The 19,514-nt window shown below is 38.9% G+C and overlaps 1 protein-coding gene across 1 annotated transcript in view; it reads left to right on the top strand.

The window, feature by feature from the left end:
• Positions 1-15,185, top strand: part of ELMOD2 (ELMO domain containing 2) — a 909,722-nt gene extending 894,537 nt beyond the window's left edge. The window contains 1 exon segment of the mRNA XM_044061619.1: positions 1,237-15,185. Within this exon segment, the coding sequence (XP_043917554.1) occupies positions 1,237-1,391 (155 nt within the window). The 3' untranslated portion in view covers positions 1,392-15,185.
• The last annotated feature ends 4,329 nt before the right edge of the window (positions 15,186-19,514 follow it).

The following is a 19,514-nucleotide window of genomic DNA, read 5'->3' as shown; positions in this document are numbered from 1 at the left end:
TCTTATGTAGTGGGTAATTGGACATGCATTGTTGGATCATGTCCCAAACTCACATCCTTGTGTAGAGATTGAACAAGCTTATAAGCAGGTATGTGGTCAGGGGATCTGCTTTAATTTTTGTGGTGAAAAGAATATTGTTTAGGACTCTCCGTACCTGTTAGAATGCCATGCTGCCAAAACCTTCTGTTTTGGGGCCTGTTACCAAAGACCCAGAAATGCATAAAAAGCCTGGAAAAAAGGTGGCAGCCCAGCCCTAGAGTTTGGTAACTTACATAAGGAATATTACCATAGAAAATCTATTATATATTCAAAGCAAGGTTTGTTTCCTAAGAAGATAAATGGTTAAAGTTAGGCTTTTAAAGTGAAGAATGTACCAGTTTTATACAATTATATTATAGGTTATGTGCTAAAGAGCAATATTATCAAGTAACATATGACAATCAAGTTACCAGATGTACCGTTTTTATAAAAAATGGATTTATTGTTTTACCTTGAATGACTTTTCTTGACAAGGGTCCTTTTTTCTTCCTTTCTCGCGTCTGCCTAACCCTTTCTCATTATTTTGTTTGCAGTTAATAAACATTTTATAAAACATAAAAAGACAGTTGTCAATATAATTATACATGTCTGTTATATAATTTTCTACCACAAGCGCATTTCCTTGCTGATGTTTCTTGCATTAAATAGCAGACGCAAGTCTATAACATTGTCACATTTCTCAGCCATGCCTGATTTTACCTGATGCATTTTGGTCTGTTATAAAGTTTGTGGTTTTCTGCAAATTGTTGTGCATTGCAGCCACTAAATAATGACAAATACTTGAGTTTCAGAATTTGTATCATTCCAAAAATATATGGTAATGCAAAACCTCTTATTCTAGCAACTTTCTAATGTGTGTAAGAGCAATATTTAAAGTCTGTCCCTGATTTTGGGCCTTTGTGCCCCATTATTTTGGCTGTGTCCCTGATTCTTGAGTTGAGATTAATAGCTGCAGACACTGTTTACTTGTATGGGAGACTTTTACCATCGCATGTCAGTACCTATTTCTACACAAAATCCATGAAGGGGACAGCTCACTGGTGAGTAGACATAGGTGTTATGATAACTGCTACACAGATTTCTCATCAAAGATGCACCATTATGGTAGGTACATCACAGAAGTCTGCATTGCTGCTGTAGTACAGATTTTGACTTGGTGCTAAAGTAATATTTTTTACCTTCCACTGTTTTTTACAGGTTATCTGGTGTATGAATTTGATAAGTTTTGGATTGAAGAAAAGCCAGAAACCATTATGGAGTTTAATCGTTACAGAGAGAAGTTTCATGAAAAAGTGAAAGACCTTTTGAAAAACTACAACGTTGCACTTAGTCTTGACATTAAGGAACAGTAATTTAATTATTCATTGTCTCCATTGTGACAGCATTTATGCCCTAAAGTGGACCTTTGGGAACCTTTCAGATCAGCACTTAAATCATGTTGCTTACTTGAAGACACTACAGCAACTTTTTTCCACATGCTGTGAAACAGTATTCATTGCAGGACTAAACAATGATAGTGCACAAAAAAATGGTATTGTAAAGGTTTTTCAGAACATTCATTTAGAAAGTGAATTAGGACTCTGGAATGCTTTATACAATATGAGGATGTGGCATTGTGAGTACTTCATTGTTGACTTTCTCTGGTTATACAGATGGTCTGATGTTTCATATGTGTTCTGAATTTAAACAGGAAAATGATTTCTTGGAAGGTTGTCTCCCTGTACTGTCCTGATCATTTATTGTCTATGGATGTGTCTAACAAGGAAGTTATAAGACCATGCAGAACTAAGATTTTCAAGAGCAGTTTGCAATGACTTGAATGTTGTACATGTGCACTGCAGGGTGTCAGAACTTGTGCCAAGTAGTCTGTCCTTACAGCAGATCCTTTCGGTGAACCTTAATTATCTTAACTTATTCTTTCTTGGCATGTGATGTTCTTATTTGTTGAATTTGCTTATTTACTGAGAAACCACTCTTCAAATAGTATGACAGCACTGCTATTTTTTGGCATTATTATTTTATTTGTTCTTTCTTTTTAACAAGTCATATGTATGTTTTATCTTTTGCAATGGTTATTCACACCCTTTCTAGAAGTAAGGCTGATAGTGATTATATGTAGTCATTAATGGATTGATTTTCTGACACTGGAGGCAGACCTAATCCACTGTTTTCAAGCAGTTTATTTGCCAAGATGTAGTCGTCTTTGTGACATGAGATTGTGTGCTCAGATGTCTTAACATTGCTCAGTTTGGAGGTCTGCTTTCCAATTAGAGTTGGAAGATTTGGTAACTTTCTGCTTCTCCTCAGGTGATGTCTGAGACATCAGCTGGATTTCTTCAGCCATAACTAGCTATCAAGCAGTGCACACTATGTCTGCCCCCGATAACTACAGTTCCTGATTTCAGTGCTTTTAATTTTTCAGGCAAGATCTGAAATGCCCTGTCTGTATTAGTGTACACCCCAGACTCCAGAGAAATTCAGCCCAGTATGTAGTCTGTATCTAGCATTCCAAAACAGTAGTATTTACTTTCATTAAGGAAACACATATTTCATTGTATGTGATCCAGTTCAAGTCATTGTCTTTAACACTCAGCATTACATTTTCATCTTTTCTGCTGTCTCCTGTTAAAAGTAGAAGCTTTTTCTGCAGCTCTGGAGTCGAAGTAGGACTTTGGATCACAACAAAGGCTTTACAAGCTCTTTTATTATCAAATGAGATTAGTGGTACTAGGAAGCAGTTTATCTTATATGTCAGACTTCTCAAGAGGTACATTTGCTGACTGAAGCTAAATATAGTCTGCATTGGAGATTCTGTGCCACTTTTTGTTAATGTGGCTAGGCTATATTTTTATAGTTTGTAGGAGGCTTTCAGCACAATTATGACATACCAACCACTATTACAAAGCCACTTAGTGGCTCTGGATGATATTTGGCTTTCTTTCTCAAAGTATGTTTGTATAGACAGTCATAATGTTTGCAACAGTCAGAAGGCTGCGAATCCAGATAGTCTACAAGGATGAATGGCTCCCATCCTTTTTTTCTAGCTCAGCAAAGATCGTGAGTAGCCTCTGTCAAGCACATTTTTGATTTCAGTGGCATAATACATCAGGTCCCCTGCAACACATTTCTCATCATTCATAGTCATGGCCATGTCATGCTTTGAGAGTTTATGGACAGTTTGTTTTTTATGGATGCAAATGTTCTTCCTTCTTGTTTTACTAAAGTGTTTCTTCTACTTCTCCTTCTTCACTTCTGGATGTTTCACTGCAAGGATTTAAAAAAAGTGATGGTCAGCATTAGATATATGTAGCCTGAGTTATTTAGGTCTTTCACCACTGCAACCATCCAGCTTTCAGAGCTTCCACATTTTCTGTCAGGCAGTCAAGAATAGGTCCATTTAAAAAGACAGAACGCCAAAGGTTCAGACCTTTCTTGCCACTGAAGTCCACTCCTTTGGTGGGTGCTGTGGAACTGTCTGTCAGCTAGTGATCCTTCACGGCTGAGCAGATAAATCCACCGTTGGAGAAAACCTTCCACCAAATTTAATGATCTCAGGAAAACTTCTGTTTTTCTGAGTAGATTATTGTGTTTTAGTAGGAAGCAGTGTTTTGGACTGTCGCTGATGTTCAAAGGGACTTTTGTGTGCGAATGCTTCTGTGAACATTCTGTGTAAAATATTTTAGTTTTTTATATTATTTTCGTGCAGGTTTTATAGTTTTGTGTACTAGAGGCAGGGTATTTTGCTTCTGGGGAACTGTAAGTGTTTTACTTATCTTAGAACCAGTTTTTCTCTACGTAACATTTTACCAAGTTTTTCAGGCATTACTGTCCATCTTCAGAGCTTCTTTTCCATCTTAACCCATGGAGCAGCTCCTGTTGCACAGCAAATGTGTTATGATTTGTTATAGTTGGATATATCAAAGTTTGCAGTTGTTTTGCTGTTTTGTCTGCTTTATGCTTGCAGTTTGCCTGGCAACCAACCTACTGCTCCTCGGAAGTCTGATTAAACAGGGTACCCCAGACTCATAAGCATGTTTTCTAAACCTAAAGTAGACCCTGCAGTGGTTTCTTTATCTAAAAATGCTTCTTCTAATCCCATTCTGTCTGATAAGGATGGGAAAGCTTTTGACAAATTTTGGAAGAAAATGTGTTCTGCAACTTTAACATTCAGAATCTTGTAAGCTTGTATGGTAAAGTTTTTACTTCTGTCTTTTGAGAACATGCACTATTTAATGGTTAACCCTGCCTCTTCTGAAGTGAAAAATTCTTTGAATGCCTCTTTAATATCTGCTTCTAATGTAATTGAACATGCTTTATAGTGTTCTTATGATGCTGCTGATACTACCTCCAGAAATGCTGTTTCTGTGTCAGTCATATGAAGATTTGCTTGGCTTTGTTGTCAAAATCTTCCTGATGATGTTGAAATTGAAAAATTTACCTTGGGCAAATAAGCTTTATTTGGCCTTTCTGCACCTGAGGCTTTCAAGATGTGTTATAAGAGAGGAAAGTTAATTCAAGGGGTAACTCAAATCTTTCAACCTTCCATTTTTAAGGCAAGTAAAAATTTCCTTTCCAATGTAGCTCTCTTTTTATAAAAATCTGTTCAAGCAGCACAGACCCTCCAAACAGGATTTAAAGTATGATGGCATGTGGAAGCTCCAGAAAGAAAGTGAATGCCTCTCAAAATTAAGGACGGCCAATCAAGTCAGAATGATTATTTTCCTTTTCAGCTCCCCACCCTGGCAGTCTTCCCATCTCTCTGTCTATATCTTCCTTTGTGGCACCAGATTGCTTTGGACAAGTGGGTTCTAAAAGTAATTCTTTTGGGGAGCACTTGGCAATGTGAATGCTTCCCTCCTTTCCAGAGTATTCCTTTTTGCCCAGTAAACCAGATCTGCCTGTTTCCTTCAGCTATGCATCAGATGTTCAAAATGTTATCTCTTCAGTCCCTTTTACTTCCAGTGCCCATATAAGCATTCATGGTAAAATTAGATTTAAAACATGTTTGCAAGTACATTTTGTTTAAGTTTTATTATGTGGCTTACATTATTGGTTCTCTGTCCTTGGACTTTTCTGCTTCCTCAAAGGTGTTCACAAAGTGTCTGGCTCCAGTAATTGTTATTGCACTTCAAATTATTCACATCTTTCCATATTTGAATGATTATAGTTGTTAAGACTGTTTAGCAAGTGCTCAGAATCATCTTCTCAGTCTGAGTTTTCGAAGTCTTCTCTCATTCCTTCTCACAGAATAGCTTTCCTGGGGTGTTTGCTAGAGTCTTCCCTGAAAAGAGCTTTTCTTCCTCCAAAGTGGAGATGTCTGAAAATCCTTCCTGAGTTTTTCCAAAGTCAGACTTCTGCCAGGGATTTTCTCAAGATTCTGGAGTACATGATACTCATGCTTCTCCTGGCCATACTTCATAACAGAAACATCCAGTGGCACAAGTTAGTCTAGGCTTAGAATCTTTATCCTTTATCTTTTTAGATACCTGTTTTGAGGTTGATAAGGGTGGTGATTCTGTGGTGGGCAGACCAGATCTTTAATAATCCAGGTCTTCCATTTTTCTTTCCTACTAGCACAGGTCTCCAGGATCCTTCTGTCTTGGGTACTGGATGACCTGATTTACTCTCCAGTCCATGACAACAGATGCATCAGACTTGGCATGGGGAGTGGCCCCCAAAGGAGTGAAAGTGCAAGTTCTGTGCAACCAACCCGACAGAAGCACATAAATGTCAGAGAGATGATGGCAGTGATAAATGCTTTGAATGCCCTAAATCACCTCTGGTCTCCAGAACCCTTTCAGGTTTTCACAGATAACACCATAGTACTGTGGTACATAAAATGGGGAGGTGTCATTTCTTTGCAGACTTGCTTGGACAGCCTGGGAGATAGCAACTCAGCTCAGTTTTGACTATGCCAGCCAGCTTCATACATTCTGTCAGAGTAAGTCTTTGTAGTAGACAAGCTAAGCAGGACCAGGACAGACCATTAATTAGATCTGTTTGCCTGCTGGCAGAACAGAAAACTAAAGAAATTCTGTTCCAGGATTCCTTGCATTCAGGCTTTGAAGACAGATACCTTCTCATTCATATGGTTGGGAATGTTCTTTTATGCTTCTTCACACTGGTTCTTTTAAAGATCCAGGACTTCTCTAAGATTATGGTAATGACTCCATTTTGGTCTAGACAATAGTCTCACCCTTCTTTACATACTGGTGAAAGGCAGTTACAATTTTCCCCACATACTGGATTTACTAACCTAAGACAGGGGTTATGTGATGTACCCCAACCTGAAGAAGTTGACTGTAAGTGGAAAAAAGATTTTCTTCTTGGTGTTACCTAAGAAACAGGGCCCTCTTCAGTTCAAGTTGCCATTTCTGTTTGTCTGCCCTTAGATCCTATCTCTTTTTCTATGCTCGAGTTAAACTGTTTTTGAAGGTGGTTTTGCATATCCATCCACCTAACAGGTGAGTCCTCCCTGGGATCTTAACTTTGTGCTTGAAAAGCTTAATCTTTTTCCATTGAAGCCAGCTCATCAGGAAGATTTAAAGTTCTTAACATGGAAAACTGTATTGCTCATTCCGCTGACTTCTGTCAAGAGAGTATTTACATTACAAGTGCTTATGACGAGTCAGCCCTACCTAATTTTTCACAAGGATCGGGTTTTTTTGAGAACTAATCCTTTTGTGCCTGAAGTGAGTTTACCTTGAGCCAGTCTGATCATCTCCCTATCATTTTCACTGACCCCAAAAACAATCAAGAAAACATTCTTCACACTCGGGATGTGCACTTGCAGCTCAGATACTACCTAGACAAAACTCCGTCCTTCAGGAAAGCTGACCAGCTATTTGTCTCCTTTGAAGGTAAGAGGAGAGGATAACTAACATCAAAGCAGACAATTTCCATATGGTTGGTTGATGCTATTGATTTTTTTATTCTCATTATAATCGGCTACATCCAGACAAAGTTAAGGCCCATTCCACCAGGACTTTGGCTTCTGTGGTGGCTTTATGGGAAGTGGTAAATTCTAGAAGTTTTGTAGAGACAGCAGCTTGGTTCTCAGTACATACGACTACAGAGTACTACAAGTTGGATTCCTTTTCCAGTTCCAGAACTGGCTTTACTAGGACCCAGTCTTCATGGACTTCTAGATTCTTAGTTTTCTCTTTTCCTCCTCCATTCTTCATTTAATCCACCCAGATAGCTTAAGTTATTTCAACAATGATCTAATGTTGAAGATTGTATAGTTGTGTATGTAAACTTGCCATAACATTAGGTGCTCTAACAGGCCATTGTTGCAGTAGATGCCCCTCCTTCTAACTCTGTTATTTTGTGTATTGCCAGGGTGTATAGCTTTGTGTATATAGTTACAGTTGTGCTACATTTCCTGGTGTTTTCCTTTGAGGGCAATTGCCCCCCCCCCTTGGAACTAGAAAGCTTTGAACTTTTTAAGCTCTGTCTTTTTATATGGAGCGCCTGTCAAGCTCCTGACAGACTGCATGGAGGGCACCCTTTAGCTTTGAAAGCTGTCTGGTTGCAGTGAGGTAAAACCCAAATAGCTTAGGCTATTGCACCAATTATCTATTAGAATAGCTAATGTTAAGTTTACTCAAACAACTGTACTTTTCCACATGTTCAAACAAGGCATCCAGACTGTATATCAGTAGCTTTGAGATACAGTTTTTGTGTGTACTGTCTTGACTGGCTTAGTGAACTACAGAATGATTATCATCCAAGTGACCAGCAGATCTGTAATGTGCTGCTTCACTGAGTAGTTAAGGAATTAATGACCATTTTCCATTGTAAGGAATCCTTCATATTTTGGAAGCATCAAGTAGAAAATATAAACATCTTTCTTTTGGGTTTGTTTTGTGATAGGGTAAGTAGATTGCTACAGGACCTTTTTCAGCCCTAACCCACAGTGTTTGATAAAAACCATGGAATTCAAATTTCAAATCACTAAGAAATTTTTTCACTTAATATATAATAAAGTATACAGATAACTTAGGTGTACAATAAAAAGGATCTACTTTAGATTGACAAAGTCAAAATGTCGAACGCTGACATGAGTGTAAATGCAGGAAGTCAATGTCTATTTTTTTTGGATCGCAGTACTGTGTGGATTGCAATATTTGCCTTTTCCTCACTGTAGTGCGAGCTCTGAGTTGGAATATATATTTAGCGGGGGGTGCAATTTCAAATTTCTGCATTTACGCTCATGTGAGCGTTCGACATATTGATGTTTCGTCTCTATAATAGAGACCCAATAAAGATGGCTGGAATAATGTCTAAAAGGAATGTAAGAGAGTTAAGTACTTGCAGGTATACGAGATTTCATTTGTAATCAGACAGAGATAAAGTTTTGGGAGGACTAGGTCTATAAATAGTGATAAACCAACATAAATAACAACCATGGTGAATAATGCAGTAGACTTAAAACTGTTAACATTCTCCAACCTTATACCTCCATTAAAGGCAGTAAGAGCTGTATATGGAAGAGTGACCTTTATCGTTGGAAATGGTAAAGGCCGAGCCAGAAATAATCAATGTGTGGTGCATTACATGCTAGAGGGCCAGCACAGAAATAAAATGCCAATAAAAATAGTTTCTCTCCGTGTCTAGATTTGGTTGAGTTTCTTTTACTGCGTAGAACTATTCAGTAGTGTGTGTTTTTTTCCATCCCTCTGCAGCACATTTTTTTTCTGCTGTGCAAACATTGAGAAACCAACTGTTTATGCTGGATTGAATTTAAACTTTTATTAGAAGTCATTTTTTGTAATAATTTCCGGTGAACAATTTTTTCCCTTGAAAATTGTAGTCCCCAAGCATAGGAGGATATACCTAAAATTGGCTTCTTCATGGTGGATTGCTTCACCCTTACTGCTGCTTTTATAATTTAAGCCAAACTTCTTGTCCACTGATGTGATTTGAAATAGAGCTATCACACTTGCTGACACTATTTAGGACTGATGATAGCTTGTGCTGTGATCTCAGCCAGAAAAAAATAGTCCAGCTGAGAGCATAACCTCTGCTGATATACATATAATTTCTTTTATCCATTTCTTTTCCATCAGTAATTAGTTTCATTTTTGTCATGAAACCTTACTGTTTGCCATTTGTGGGATTATTTGTAAGAACTCTTGTAAACTCTTTGAGCTGTTACTCTATGTGCAAAAGCTGTTTGAACATGGAAGATTTTCTTGTGTAATTTGAAGTTATCACCTAAAGGTTTTCACGTGTGCTCTGTACTTGGCATGTCTTAGATTAGTAGGTGATGCCATCAAATATGGAGGAACATTGTTTCAAAGTCTGCAGTAAAGACGCACAAAAGAAACTAGGAGCATTCCAAGTCAATAGCAACTAGATACTTCTTCATGTGCTGACTATAACTTTCAGTGGTCCACTGTTTTTGTGGTTCTCACTTTTCCAGATTCACCTCAGAATTTCCTTACACTAAGGCATTCCTATGTGCATGCAGTCGGCATTAATATTTTTTATACATGGCTGACCCCCAGCCTTACCTTCACTGGTTCGTTCTGCTTCCATCACTTAAAGTGTAGTGTACAAGAAGTTCAGGTACTATGTACACAATATCCTCTCATCATGGTACGCATGTTTGATGGTGACTAACACCAGTTGATGTCAGTCCCTGCACCCTTGATTCCCACTTTAAGTGACATTTCCCTTTAGCAGTTTCATACTGTGGACAGTGATGGTAATTAGAAAAAAAAATAGTCTTCCTCTGACAGAAGAACTCACCCTTTCTTTGCTGTTGCTCTTCCAGTTTAGATTTTTGCCCTGACACACATTGATGAAAAGTTGCCATTTCCAATGCCTAAACCTAAAGGACTAAATATCAGTGTGTCTGTAAGCTAATTAGCCAGGACCTGCACTAGCATCAAGCACACCATGTTGACCACTTGCTTGATGATGGGTAGTAGACTGTTGTGTCAGCCATCCAAAAGTCCAGCATACTCGAAGAGCAGATGGCACAAGTTGGACAGGTTCTCCAGGTTTTCTCATGACAGAGCTCACAGATCAGAGACAGGAGCTTAAATTGCAGGTGTGTGCATGCATCTTAGGGAGCATGGTCCTGTTCCTGGTGCTGGCATGGAGCTTGTTACAGGTCTGTCATGCATTCACTGTATCTTTGACAGATGCACCTCCACCTACTGAATTTCAATGTTTTATCCCCAAGAATGTGTCAATCACATGCTTGCTCATGAGTTTTTCCATGGAGCTGATGGAGGCAGGGGAATTCCTTCCTCTTCAAGATCCTTTGAGAAGTCTGAGGACCCATAGATAATTATTTCCAAGTAAGATAAGAGCAGAGATTCCTCGGCTCTCAGAATCTCCATCTAGCTGACCATAACCTCAAAGATGCCTTTAGGCTTATGTAGGCCTCCATAGATTGACCTGCCCCCATGCATGCATAAATGCAAATCTACAAAGGAAGAAGGAGCTTCTCATCATCTGTTCACTAAGCTGGTCATCAAGGATGCCATATTTGCAACCTAGAACTACAAAGACTGTGCTGCTATGGCCCCAAGAAGACTAATACTGTATGTAGGACTCCAGCTGATTGGAGTGTATTCATAACTGTGTATCCTCAGACTCTTTTCTGATAACTTTTGTCAAGTATAGAGCACAAAAAACACAGCAGTTTGCCTCCTTGCCACTAGATAATGGGTGTAAATCCTTGAACAAGTTTAACAAGAGAATTTATTTCTCTGCTACTTTGGGGCTTAAAGTCCACAGTGAGCCAGCTTTTCTGTCCACATTCTAGTTCTTCCCAGTGGTGCAGGCAATGGAAAAGTTTTTCTTTCTGTCTGAATTTAGGTTTAAAGATGATGTGATAAAGACCTTGCCTGCAGTTTCTACACTGTACGTCCTTGTCATCTGCTGCATTTTTAATAGTACTGATTTTGATAGGGCTGCAGGCTCTGACTTGGGCTGTGCACTTGATGGTTTGGTTTGGCTGCAGCTGGCCTTCCAGAAAGAGATGCACAGAAGCTATGTTATAGATGTTTAGTTGAAGAGGGAAGGTCTTTTCAGCTATCCTTTTCAGTATCTTTTGAATGACCTTAGAGGCAGTGTATCTTAACTTCTTTGAAGGCCTTTTATGATTCCCTTTCAGACCCCTGTACGGCTTCTTCTTCTTCTTGACTGGAACATCCCTGAAGAGGACAAAGCCTCCTTCTAGACCAGCTGGATGACTTGTCAGTCAAATGGTCATGTTTCTGACTCTCATCTGAGGTTGATCATGGATGGATGGTTCTCTGTGTTTACTGTGAATTGAAGAGCCATCACATAGGATTAGTGGGTGCTGTATATGACCACTGTAGGCCATGTCTTAGAGCTTTTGGGTTCCCCCCCTAGAAACAACTACACTAGGAGACCAACTTGTCTCTTCAAAGCTCTTGAGATCAACCCTGACTTTACTCTTCATATAGGCTGTAGGGGGGTCTCCCTCCCTTGAAACAGTGGAGTGTGTTCTACTCCATTTTTAAGATGGACAAATTCTGTCCCATTCTGTTCCTCAGTGATGTCAACAAGCACAAATACCTCAGGGTCTGGATATTGACCCATCATGGTGTCATACTTCTGTTGTCAGAGTGCTTGGATGGTGTCATTGGACATGATTGAATGCTTTTTGGCATAGCAGTGTCTTGGATCCCAATAAGAGTTGCCTTCAGCTTGGTTTGCATTAGTGCAACTTTCAGTACAGAGTGCTGGGGTTTGGACTTTGCATCCAGAATGCTTACCAGAATGTTAGCTATGCTGGCCAAAATCTTGTGGGATAAGAGCTTCTATGTGTTCCTGTACCTGGATGACTGCATCTTGATGGCTTTGAGTGACTTTCTTGCAGCATTCGTACAGTTTGCAGTACCCTGTGTGCAGTCTCTCTATAGGTTGCCATAAACTGGAAGAAAGTGCTCCCTGATCCCATCTCAGAGGACTATCTTCATTGTTGTGAAGCTGGACATTCACCAGTATCAGTTACTCTTGCTGTGGAACTTGGATATCAGGGTGGGGATAAACTAGAGAGCCAACTCCAAAAATGTTTCTATCTTCTGGGCCTCTTGGCCTCCACAATCTTAATGGTGCCATTTGCACACTTAAGAACGTAAGTATAGCCTCTGGGGTGCCAGTAGCTGCTGAGCTACTATTTTCTCAGAGGTCTTTTTCTGCTATTAGAGCATTGTTGCGGGACACTAGAAAATTAGACTGTCCCCATAAGTCTCCCATTCCTGTAGTTGAATCCATGCTAGGTCCTGATGAGAAACACTTTACTGTTAGGTTGGGTAGCCTACACTAACTTTTCAAAGATTCAAGAAAAATGGTCTCTCTTGGACAACGGCTTCATGTCAGCCACAGGGAGTAGTTCTTCTGGCCGTGAAGACCTTGAAGACAAAAACGGTTTCTATAGCCCCCTCCCCATAACAATCACTTTATTATGCCTTATCTAAACCAAGCAAGTGGACATGCAGTCATAGCTCTTATAAAGGGAGGGGGAGAAGTGCATGTCTGGCAGTAGCCCACCACAGACAGAGACATTAGTTTTCCAGTAGTTGACTGCACAGGCAAAGCAAGTATGCAGACAGACTCCCTTAGCTGGTTCTGCATTTCTCAGCTTGAGTTGCAAATGTAGAAGCCAGGCCTGGTTTAGATATCCTACAAGGAGGAGTTCACAGTGGATAGATATTCCATCCAATGGCTTGCCAGATTCCAGTGTGTATTCTTCCTTCCTTTCCAATTGATTCCATTCCTATCACAGAGTTCAGGGAAGAAAGACTAAACCTAACGTTCATAACCTCATGATGTATTAGAAGAGTGTGGGTCAGGCTTTAATGTTCTTGGTAAATACAGGAAGCTGTCCTAGTCCTAGCCAGAAGTGTTCTCCATTTGGATTGCCATCAGATTACACCTCATGTTCCAGCTCCTGATGTCGACCGTTTGACCTTCATCAGATCTCTTGGCTGGCTAGTCAGAAGTGATTAAGGCTACCAGGAAGCATTCATCTCAACAAATGTGTATCCCAGTGAAATAGGTTTTCCATTTGTGTGGAACAATACCCAGTTTCTCAATTTATATGTTATCCTGACTTACCAGCCAACGTTTGTATAATTTGAGCTTCAGATGTTCTGTGGTCAGGGTGCATTTGTAAGTATTTCTGCCTGTCTTGACCTTGGAGATGGCAGGTTTCTGGCCCACCACTAACTTGTCAAGCAGTTCATTAAAAGAATTCTGCATGTGTTCCCACCATTAAAATAACCCTACCCATTTAAGATATGAGTTTTATGACTGACAGTCTTGGCTGTATTTCTTTTGAAGCTTAGTTGTTTGGTGGCACTGAATTTATATATTGAAAATTGCTTTTCCTGATGGCCATCACCTCTCTTTGCAGTATTGCTGAGCTGTAAGCTGTTATGTTTAGGAAATCTGATCCTTCACGTGGATTGTGAGTCCCATAGGATAAACCCCATGTGATCTGTAAAACTGATCCAGAGGTGTGAATTGACCCTGAAGTAGTCCATTCATCTCTTTGTCTCTTTGTTTGGAGGAAACCAAAGGGGAAAAAAAAAAAAAAAAAAAGAGTCCTCCACATCCTGGATATAGAGTTTTAGCTCAGTTTTTCCCTGAAGTTGCTACATGAGTTTAGAAAGAGAAAACAGCTGTCCTTCTCCTTTGCTCTAGGGAGGGAAGGACTAGCAGTCACTGAGCAATCCCTTTCTAAGTGGACTTTCATTTATATTGTCTTTTCCTATCAAGCAACTCACCATCCATTGGAAGATCTTACAGTCAAATGCCATTCACCAGAAGAATGCCTACTTCTGGTGTTTACGTCTAATGTTATCTTAACTTTCTTTTGAATGTCTTTACTTCAGGACAAAGCCTTCTAATTCTTGACTTTGTCTTTCCTGCAGCTTCTACCTGAGATTCAGGCCAATTGTAAGACCCACAAAGATGGGTTCCTGTTAGTTCATCTGCAAGTGCACCCTGTTTCATGGCTCATCCATACAGTCCCACCCCCCCCTTGTAACTGGATGGCCCCTCAATTCTGCTTCAGGTGTTGCCAGTTCCCAACAATGTTGACATTTATTTACTTTATTACTTTATAAAGGTTCAGTACCAGATCTTCACTGTTCTTACATTGTATGAAGATGTGTGCTCATTGTTTATGGTAAACTGGCAGGCTCAGAGACTGGTATTAGTCTTATAGCCAACATATGACATCACACTTTGCATCAGCATGGAACATGCATGCTTACAAATAAGAGCTGTTCAAAGAAAAATGCTGAAGTAAATACTAGGCAAGAGTAGACCACTTTTAGGATCTGCCAAGGAGAGGCTCCTCATCGATCAGCTGATGCAATAATATATATATATATATATATATATATATATATATATATATATATATATATATATATATATCTGTAATTTATTCAGGGAATAGACTTGCCTGGCAGCCATTGATCTGGCCGAGAACTGCCTATGGAAAGACTGAGTCCACATCCAGACTGCAGGAAGAAATGCCAGCTCAAACTGTTATTTTTGTGCCATGCCACCCAGCTGCATCCAGCTTTGCTCTGTATATGGACATTTTTCTTAAAAAAGTAATTATTCATGCAGTTTTCTGACAATGGTCCTTTTTATTTAAAAGTGCATATTTCTGTTTAATCTGTAAATATTTAAAATGCGGCCATTGTGACAGACAACTGAAAGATACAAGATGCAGTCTTTTAATAAATATTTAATGTGGTTATTTCTTGTAAACTGATATTGCCGGAAGGTTTGATTTGTGTTGGTCTTACATAGGCTGAAGCTAATTTTACTTGGTTTATGTTTTTTGGATATTTTCAGTGCATGTCATACCCATGTAGACAAAAAAAAAAAAAAACCTTGTCAAACTGTGTTAAAATAATCTTTTTGTGATAGGCTTCTGTGACATTTTCATTTCATGATATTTTCTGCTCTTAGTCTTCATCTTGCAGAGCTTTGAATAGGGAGTAGAGTCTCTTAAACATGGGACATAGTTTAATTTATGCTGCCTTAAAGTTCATTATGTATTAAGAATAAACATTTGCATGGATTTGTTTTGTGTTTTTACTCCAACCAGAATAAAGCTGAATTTGGCAGACTTTTTATGTATTTGCTTGTTGTTTCTAGTACTTGTCCTTTCTATGAAATGCAAAGTGAACTTTTTATTGCAAAACTTTTAAGAATATATTGAGTAAGTATGTCTGCCTTTAGATGCTCTTGTGTTTATTTTATCGTATCAGGGACAAAATGTGAAACGTGTGCTTTATAAATCTGAGAAGCTTGCATGGCAGGGTCTTTGTGTTCTCCTTCTTGAATTACTTGAGGAGAGCCCAACAGCATGACTCACCTTACTTCCCTTTCTGATGCAGAGCTACTAGAATTACTGGCTGAAACTACGTTTTTTAGAATATAGCTTATATGAACCGTTTTGCTCCAAGTAAATTTGTAAGGGTTATATGTAATTTAAATATTTCTCCCCCCTTTTTGACTAGGGTAGCCATGGCTGTTTACCAAAAAATGTCCCGAACACAGCAGTTGTCACTGTGTAAAGGAGGGGTTCTTCCATAGCAGCAAGGTAGAGTACTTTATCCCCTCATAAACCTTGTAATTTTACAGTATGGACACTGGTGTTCTAATGCATATAAAGGTACATTTCCTTTACAGGTTTAGACATTATATTACTCTGGTGAGCCCACCACTATGAAATATTTGTTGTCTAAATGAGCAGCATTTACCTTTTGGTGCTAGGAAATTAACACCCCACCCCCACCCTCACAAATAGATGTACCTGACTTTCTTAATTTTTCTCATTTGTGTAGTATGTAGTTTACTCTTTCTTTAACATTCATTGATCTACCTTGTACATGTTATCTGCATCATCTAGTCCAAGACCACCAATTATTGGAGCCCACATTCTGCCTATCAGTAGTTGCCATGGGATTAGTGCTTCTGTTTTGCTCCTGGTGAGAGAAAGATCATAGGGGCATTATTTTCTGATCACCAGAAAGCCTGATAACTGTTTCATAGGTGCCAGTTTGGAATTTGTGCTTCTATTTGATTCTGTTGAGAGAAGGAGCAGAGTGCATTGATTCCTGTTTGTTTCTGTTTAGGCAGCGAGTGACTGTGTTGGGCCTTCCTGATTGGTCTGGTTTCCTTTCAAGGCATCTGACAGGAAAAGGCTACAACAAGCCTACAGACCCCCGCATCATCGGGAGACAAGACTGTTGATCACCAAAGAGCCTGTGACCCACTTCCCATCTTGGGTTTGGTGCTACTATTTTGCTTCTGGCGAGAGAAGAAGCAAAGGAGCATTATATCCCAGCAGTGTGAAACTGTGGTGAGACCATCACTAGTAGTACCCACGCAGTAGCCAATCAGGTGAATCCCTTCTTTTCATCATTCTTGACAAAGTTGATTCTTTTTTCAGTAAGTACTACTTGATTAGCTGGTGTATAACTTCAGAATATCTCTGTAGATCTGAGTGCACGTGGATGTGTATGCTGTATCTTTAAGAAGCATGTCAAGGCTATACATGCACGTATAAATTCCAGGCACATGCAATCCCTAGTGCCATTTTGGAAGAGCAGCCAGGGAGAGAGCATGCAAGATCGCAGTTGTTAGTTTGTATACGAGTTACTTAAGTTAAAGTCAGTAAACTTCTGTAGTGAGGTGTTTGTGTAAAATAAAGCTGCTTGAACAGAACCTTGGAAGACTCTTCAATTGTGCCCTAGATAGGAGAGCGTCATGGTGTCAGAACCAGGATCGAAAAGTATAATAATCAGAGCCATGATGTGCAGAGATGACAGTAAAGGTAAAATTGAGATAAAAGAGCATAAACAGAGCCAGAAAAGAATCAAAGGTAATGAAAAATAACACAAACCGTTTATCTGATATAAAAGACAAAAAGGGGCATTACAAGGGTACAAACTGCATTGTTAAGCAAGCGGAAAGCAGGAAAAGTTTGTTAAATGTGGGAAATGTTTAAAATAAAGGTATTTTAAATGATTAACAATAAAGCAAAAATGAGCAAGTTTAAAGCAAAACGAGTGTGTTTAAGGCAAAACAGGGCATGTTTAGAGTAAAACGAACACAAGAAAAGTATGTTTGGCATGAAAAGGGCTTAAATGCGCAAAACAAATATAATAAGGGCAAAAAGAGCACATTAAGCAAAAATAAAGCAAGGCAACTGCATGTGTTTCGGCAAAGTGCTGTGTTTTGGCATAACTACGACTTTGTATTGTATCAAGAGCACAACTAAAGTTATTTGAAGTATCTCAAAGTGTATAAAAGTGCTTACAGAGTGTGCTTATTACTGTGAATTTATTCCAAAGAGTTGTGTGTAAAGTGCAACTGTTTTGTGAAAAAAACAGTCACAGTATAGCCATTTTGAAAAGTTTCTTGTGCTGAGTACGTCTTTTCACAAAGTGCCATCATTGCAGAGAGTTTCTCGTACGTGTTGCCTAGCAAGGTGTCACCATTTTGGGGACATTTCAGTGTGCTGCATGGTTATTCGTAAAGTGCAATTACTTTGAAGTATTATTGAGTTTTGGGCAAGAGATGTTCGATTTATTCGCATTGTGTAGTTATTTGATATGTTCTTACATTGATAATATGTTCTTATTGATTGATGAGGTGATTTCTTGCAAAAGACATTAAAAGAGTATTACAGTGCCTGAGAGTTATTCAGTCACATCATAAAGTTGTTGAAATGTTTCTTAAAATGATGATAAATGACTTTAGTAAAGAGATGATAAATGACTTTAGCATTTTAGCCTTTCAAAGTGATATTGCAAAAGTATAAAGAGCCCGAGAAGTTTATTTTATAAAGTCCAGTTATTCAAAGGTACTACGAGTTTGTCCATTAGCTAATTTTGAAAAGCCCAAAAGGTATAAATTCAAAAGTGCAAAGGCATTGGACAAAGTTACAAATACTGACATAAGTTTGTGGCATATGTGCATGTTTGTGCTTATTTGCAAAATCCTTCACTGGTATGTGTTAATATAACAGATGGATTTCAAAAGCCCTTACCACTTGTATGTGATCAGAATATTGCAGGGAACTGGAGAATATTTGAGTAAGAGTGAGATATTTTTGTACATGCAGCTTATGCAGATAGAGATGTATGCACCAGGGCATTCATTTTCCTAAACCTAGCTAGGTCAGAGGCCATAGAAAGAAAGCGTTCATTTGTGTATGCACTTGCAGTATATGAAAGAGAAGGTGAAAATCGTCATATTGTTGTACAGGCTGAATCAAGGGACGATCCTTAGTGTTTGACGGGCAAGTTCAGAGAAATATGTAACCCCCAGACGAATATTACATTAAAGAGGCATTTGTTTTACACAGGAGATCAGAAACCAGGATAAACATTTGTAGCTTATATAACTGACTTGAGAAACAGAGCTAAAATGTGTCAGTTTGTTGACTTAAAAGATGAGCTGATAAAGGACAAGCTTGTGTGTGGTATTAATAGTGCTGCTGTGAGAAAGATTTTACTTCATGGCAGTGATTTAATGTTATGCAAGGCCGTAGAGATTTGTCAAATCCATGAGGTGACAGAAAAACACACAAGTATGCTTGCGAGTGACAAGAGCATGGTTTCAGTTAGCTCCAGAGAAAATGTAGCTAGTATGCAATACGTGGCAATCAAAAGCAGGCCCAAGCACAATGCAGCAACAGGGTTTTCTGGGAACGCACGTGGCTTTCCAGAAAGTTCTAAGAAAGGAGTGCGTTCAAGCATGAGTCTAGCTTTATTGTTAGCTGTTGCAATTGTGGTGGAAATCATGAGTCTAAAAGAGAGAAGTGCATAGCATTTGGTCAGCAATGTCACAAGTGTAAAAAATGGAACCATTTCCAAAAGTTTTGCAAATCAAGTAAGCCTCACACTGTTGTAAAGAAAGGTCGCACAAAAACGCAAGTTGATCAAGTAGACCCCAAGCGGTCAGCTTTCTATGTAGATGGTGTATCAGTGCTTGGTGGAAAAAAATTGATGCAGTGAATTTATTGACAAGAAGCAAAGTGTTTTGCACTGTCCGGATTAATGGAAAATCCACAGAGCTCAAAGTAGACACTGGTTCAAAGTGTAATGTTGTATCAGCAGACATATTTGCAAAAAGTGAGAACCAACAAACAATTCAATGTGGCCAATAGTGTGAGACTTGTTGCTTATGGAGGTGAAGAAATTCAAACTGAAGGGTCAGTGATGCTTTCATGTTATTTGGCCGAGAACTGTTACAACTTGTTATTCTACGTAGTCCAAAGACCAGTGCAATCATTACTGGGTCTCAAAGAATGAATCTGCTTTCTTTTGCTAAAGAAGTCCATCACGTAAGTGCATTTCTGAGTTTTAATTTTTCTGTAACCATTTTCTCAGAGTATGCTGATGTTTTCGATGACAAGTTAGGCAAACTTCCAGTTGTATATTCCATGA

The sequence above is a fragment of the Protopterus annectens genome, chromosome 2.part0, assembly GCF_019279795.1.
Source record: "Protopterus annectens isolate FY-2018-M chromosome 2.part0, PAN1.0, whole genome shotgun sequence".
In the NCBI taxonomy this organism is placed as follows: Eukaryota; Metazoa; Chordata; order Ceratodontiformes; family Protopteridae; genus Protopterus; species Protopterus annectens.
Note: the sequence above shows the minus strand (reverse complement) of the source record. Positions and strands in the feature narration are given on the sequence as shown.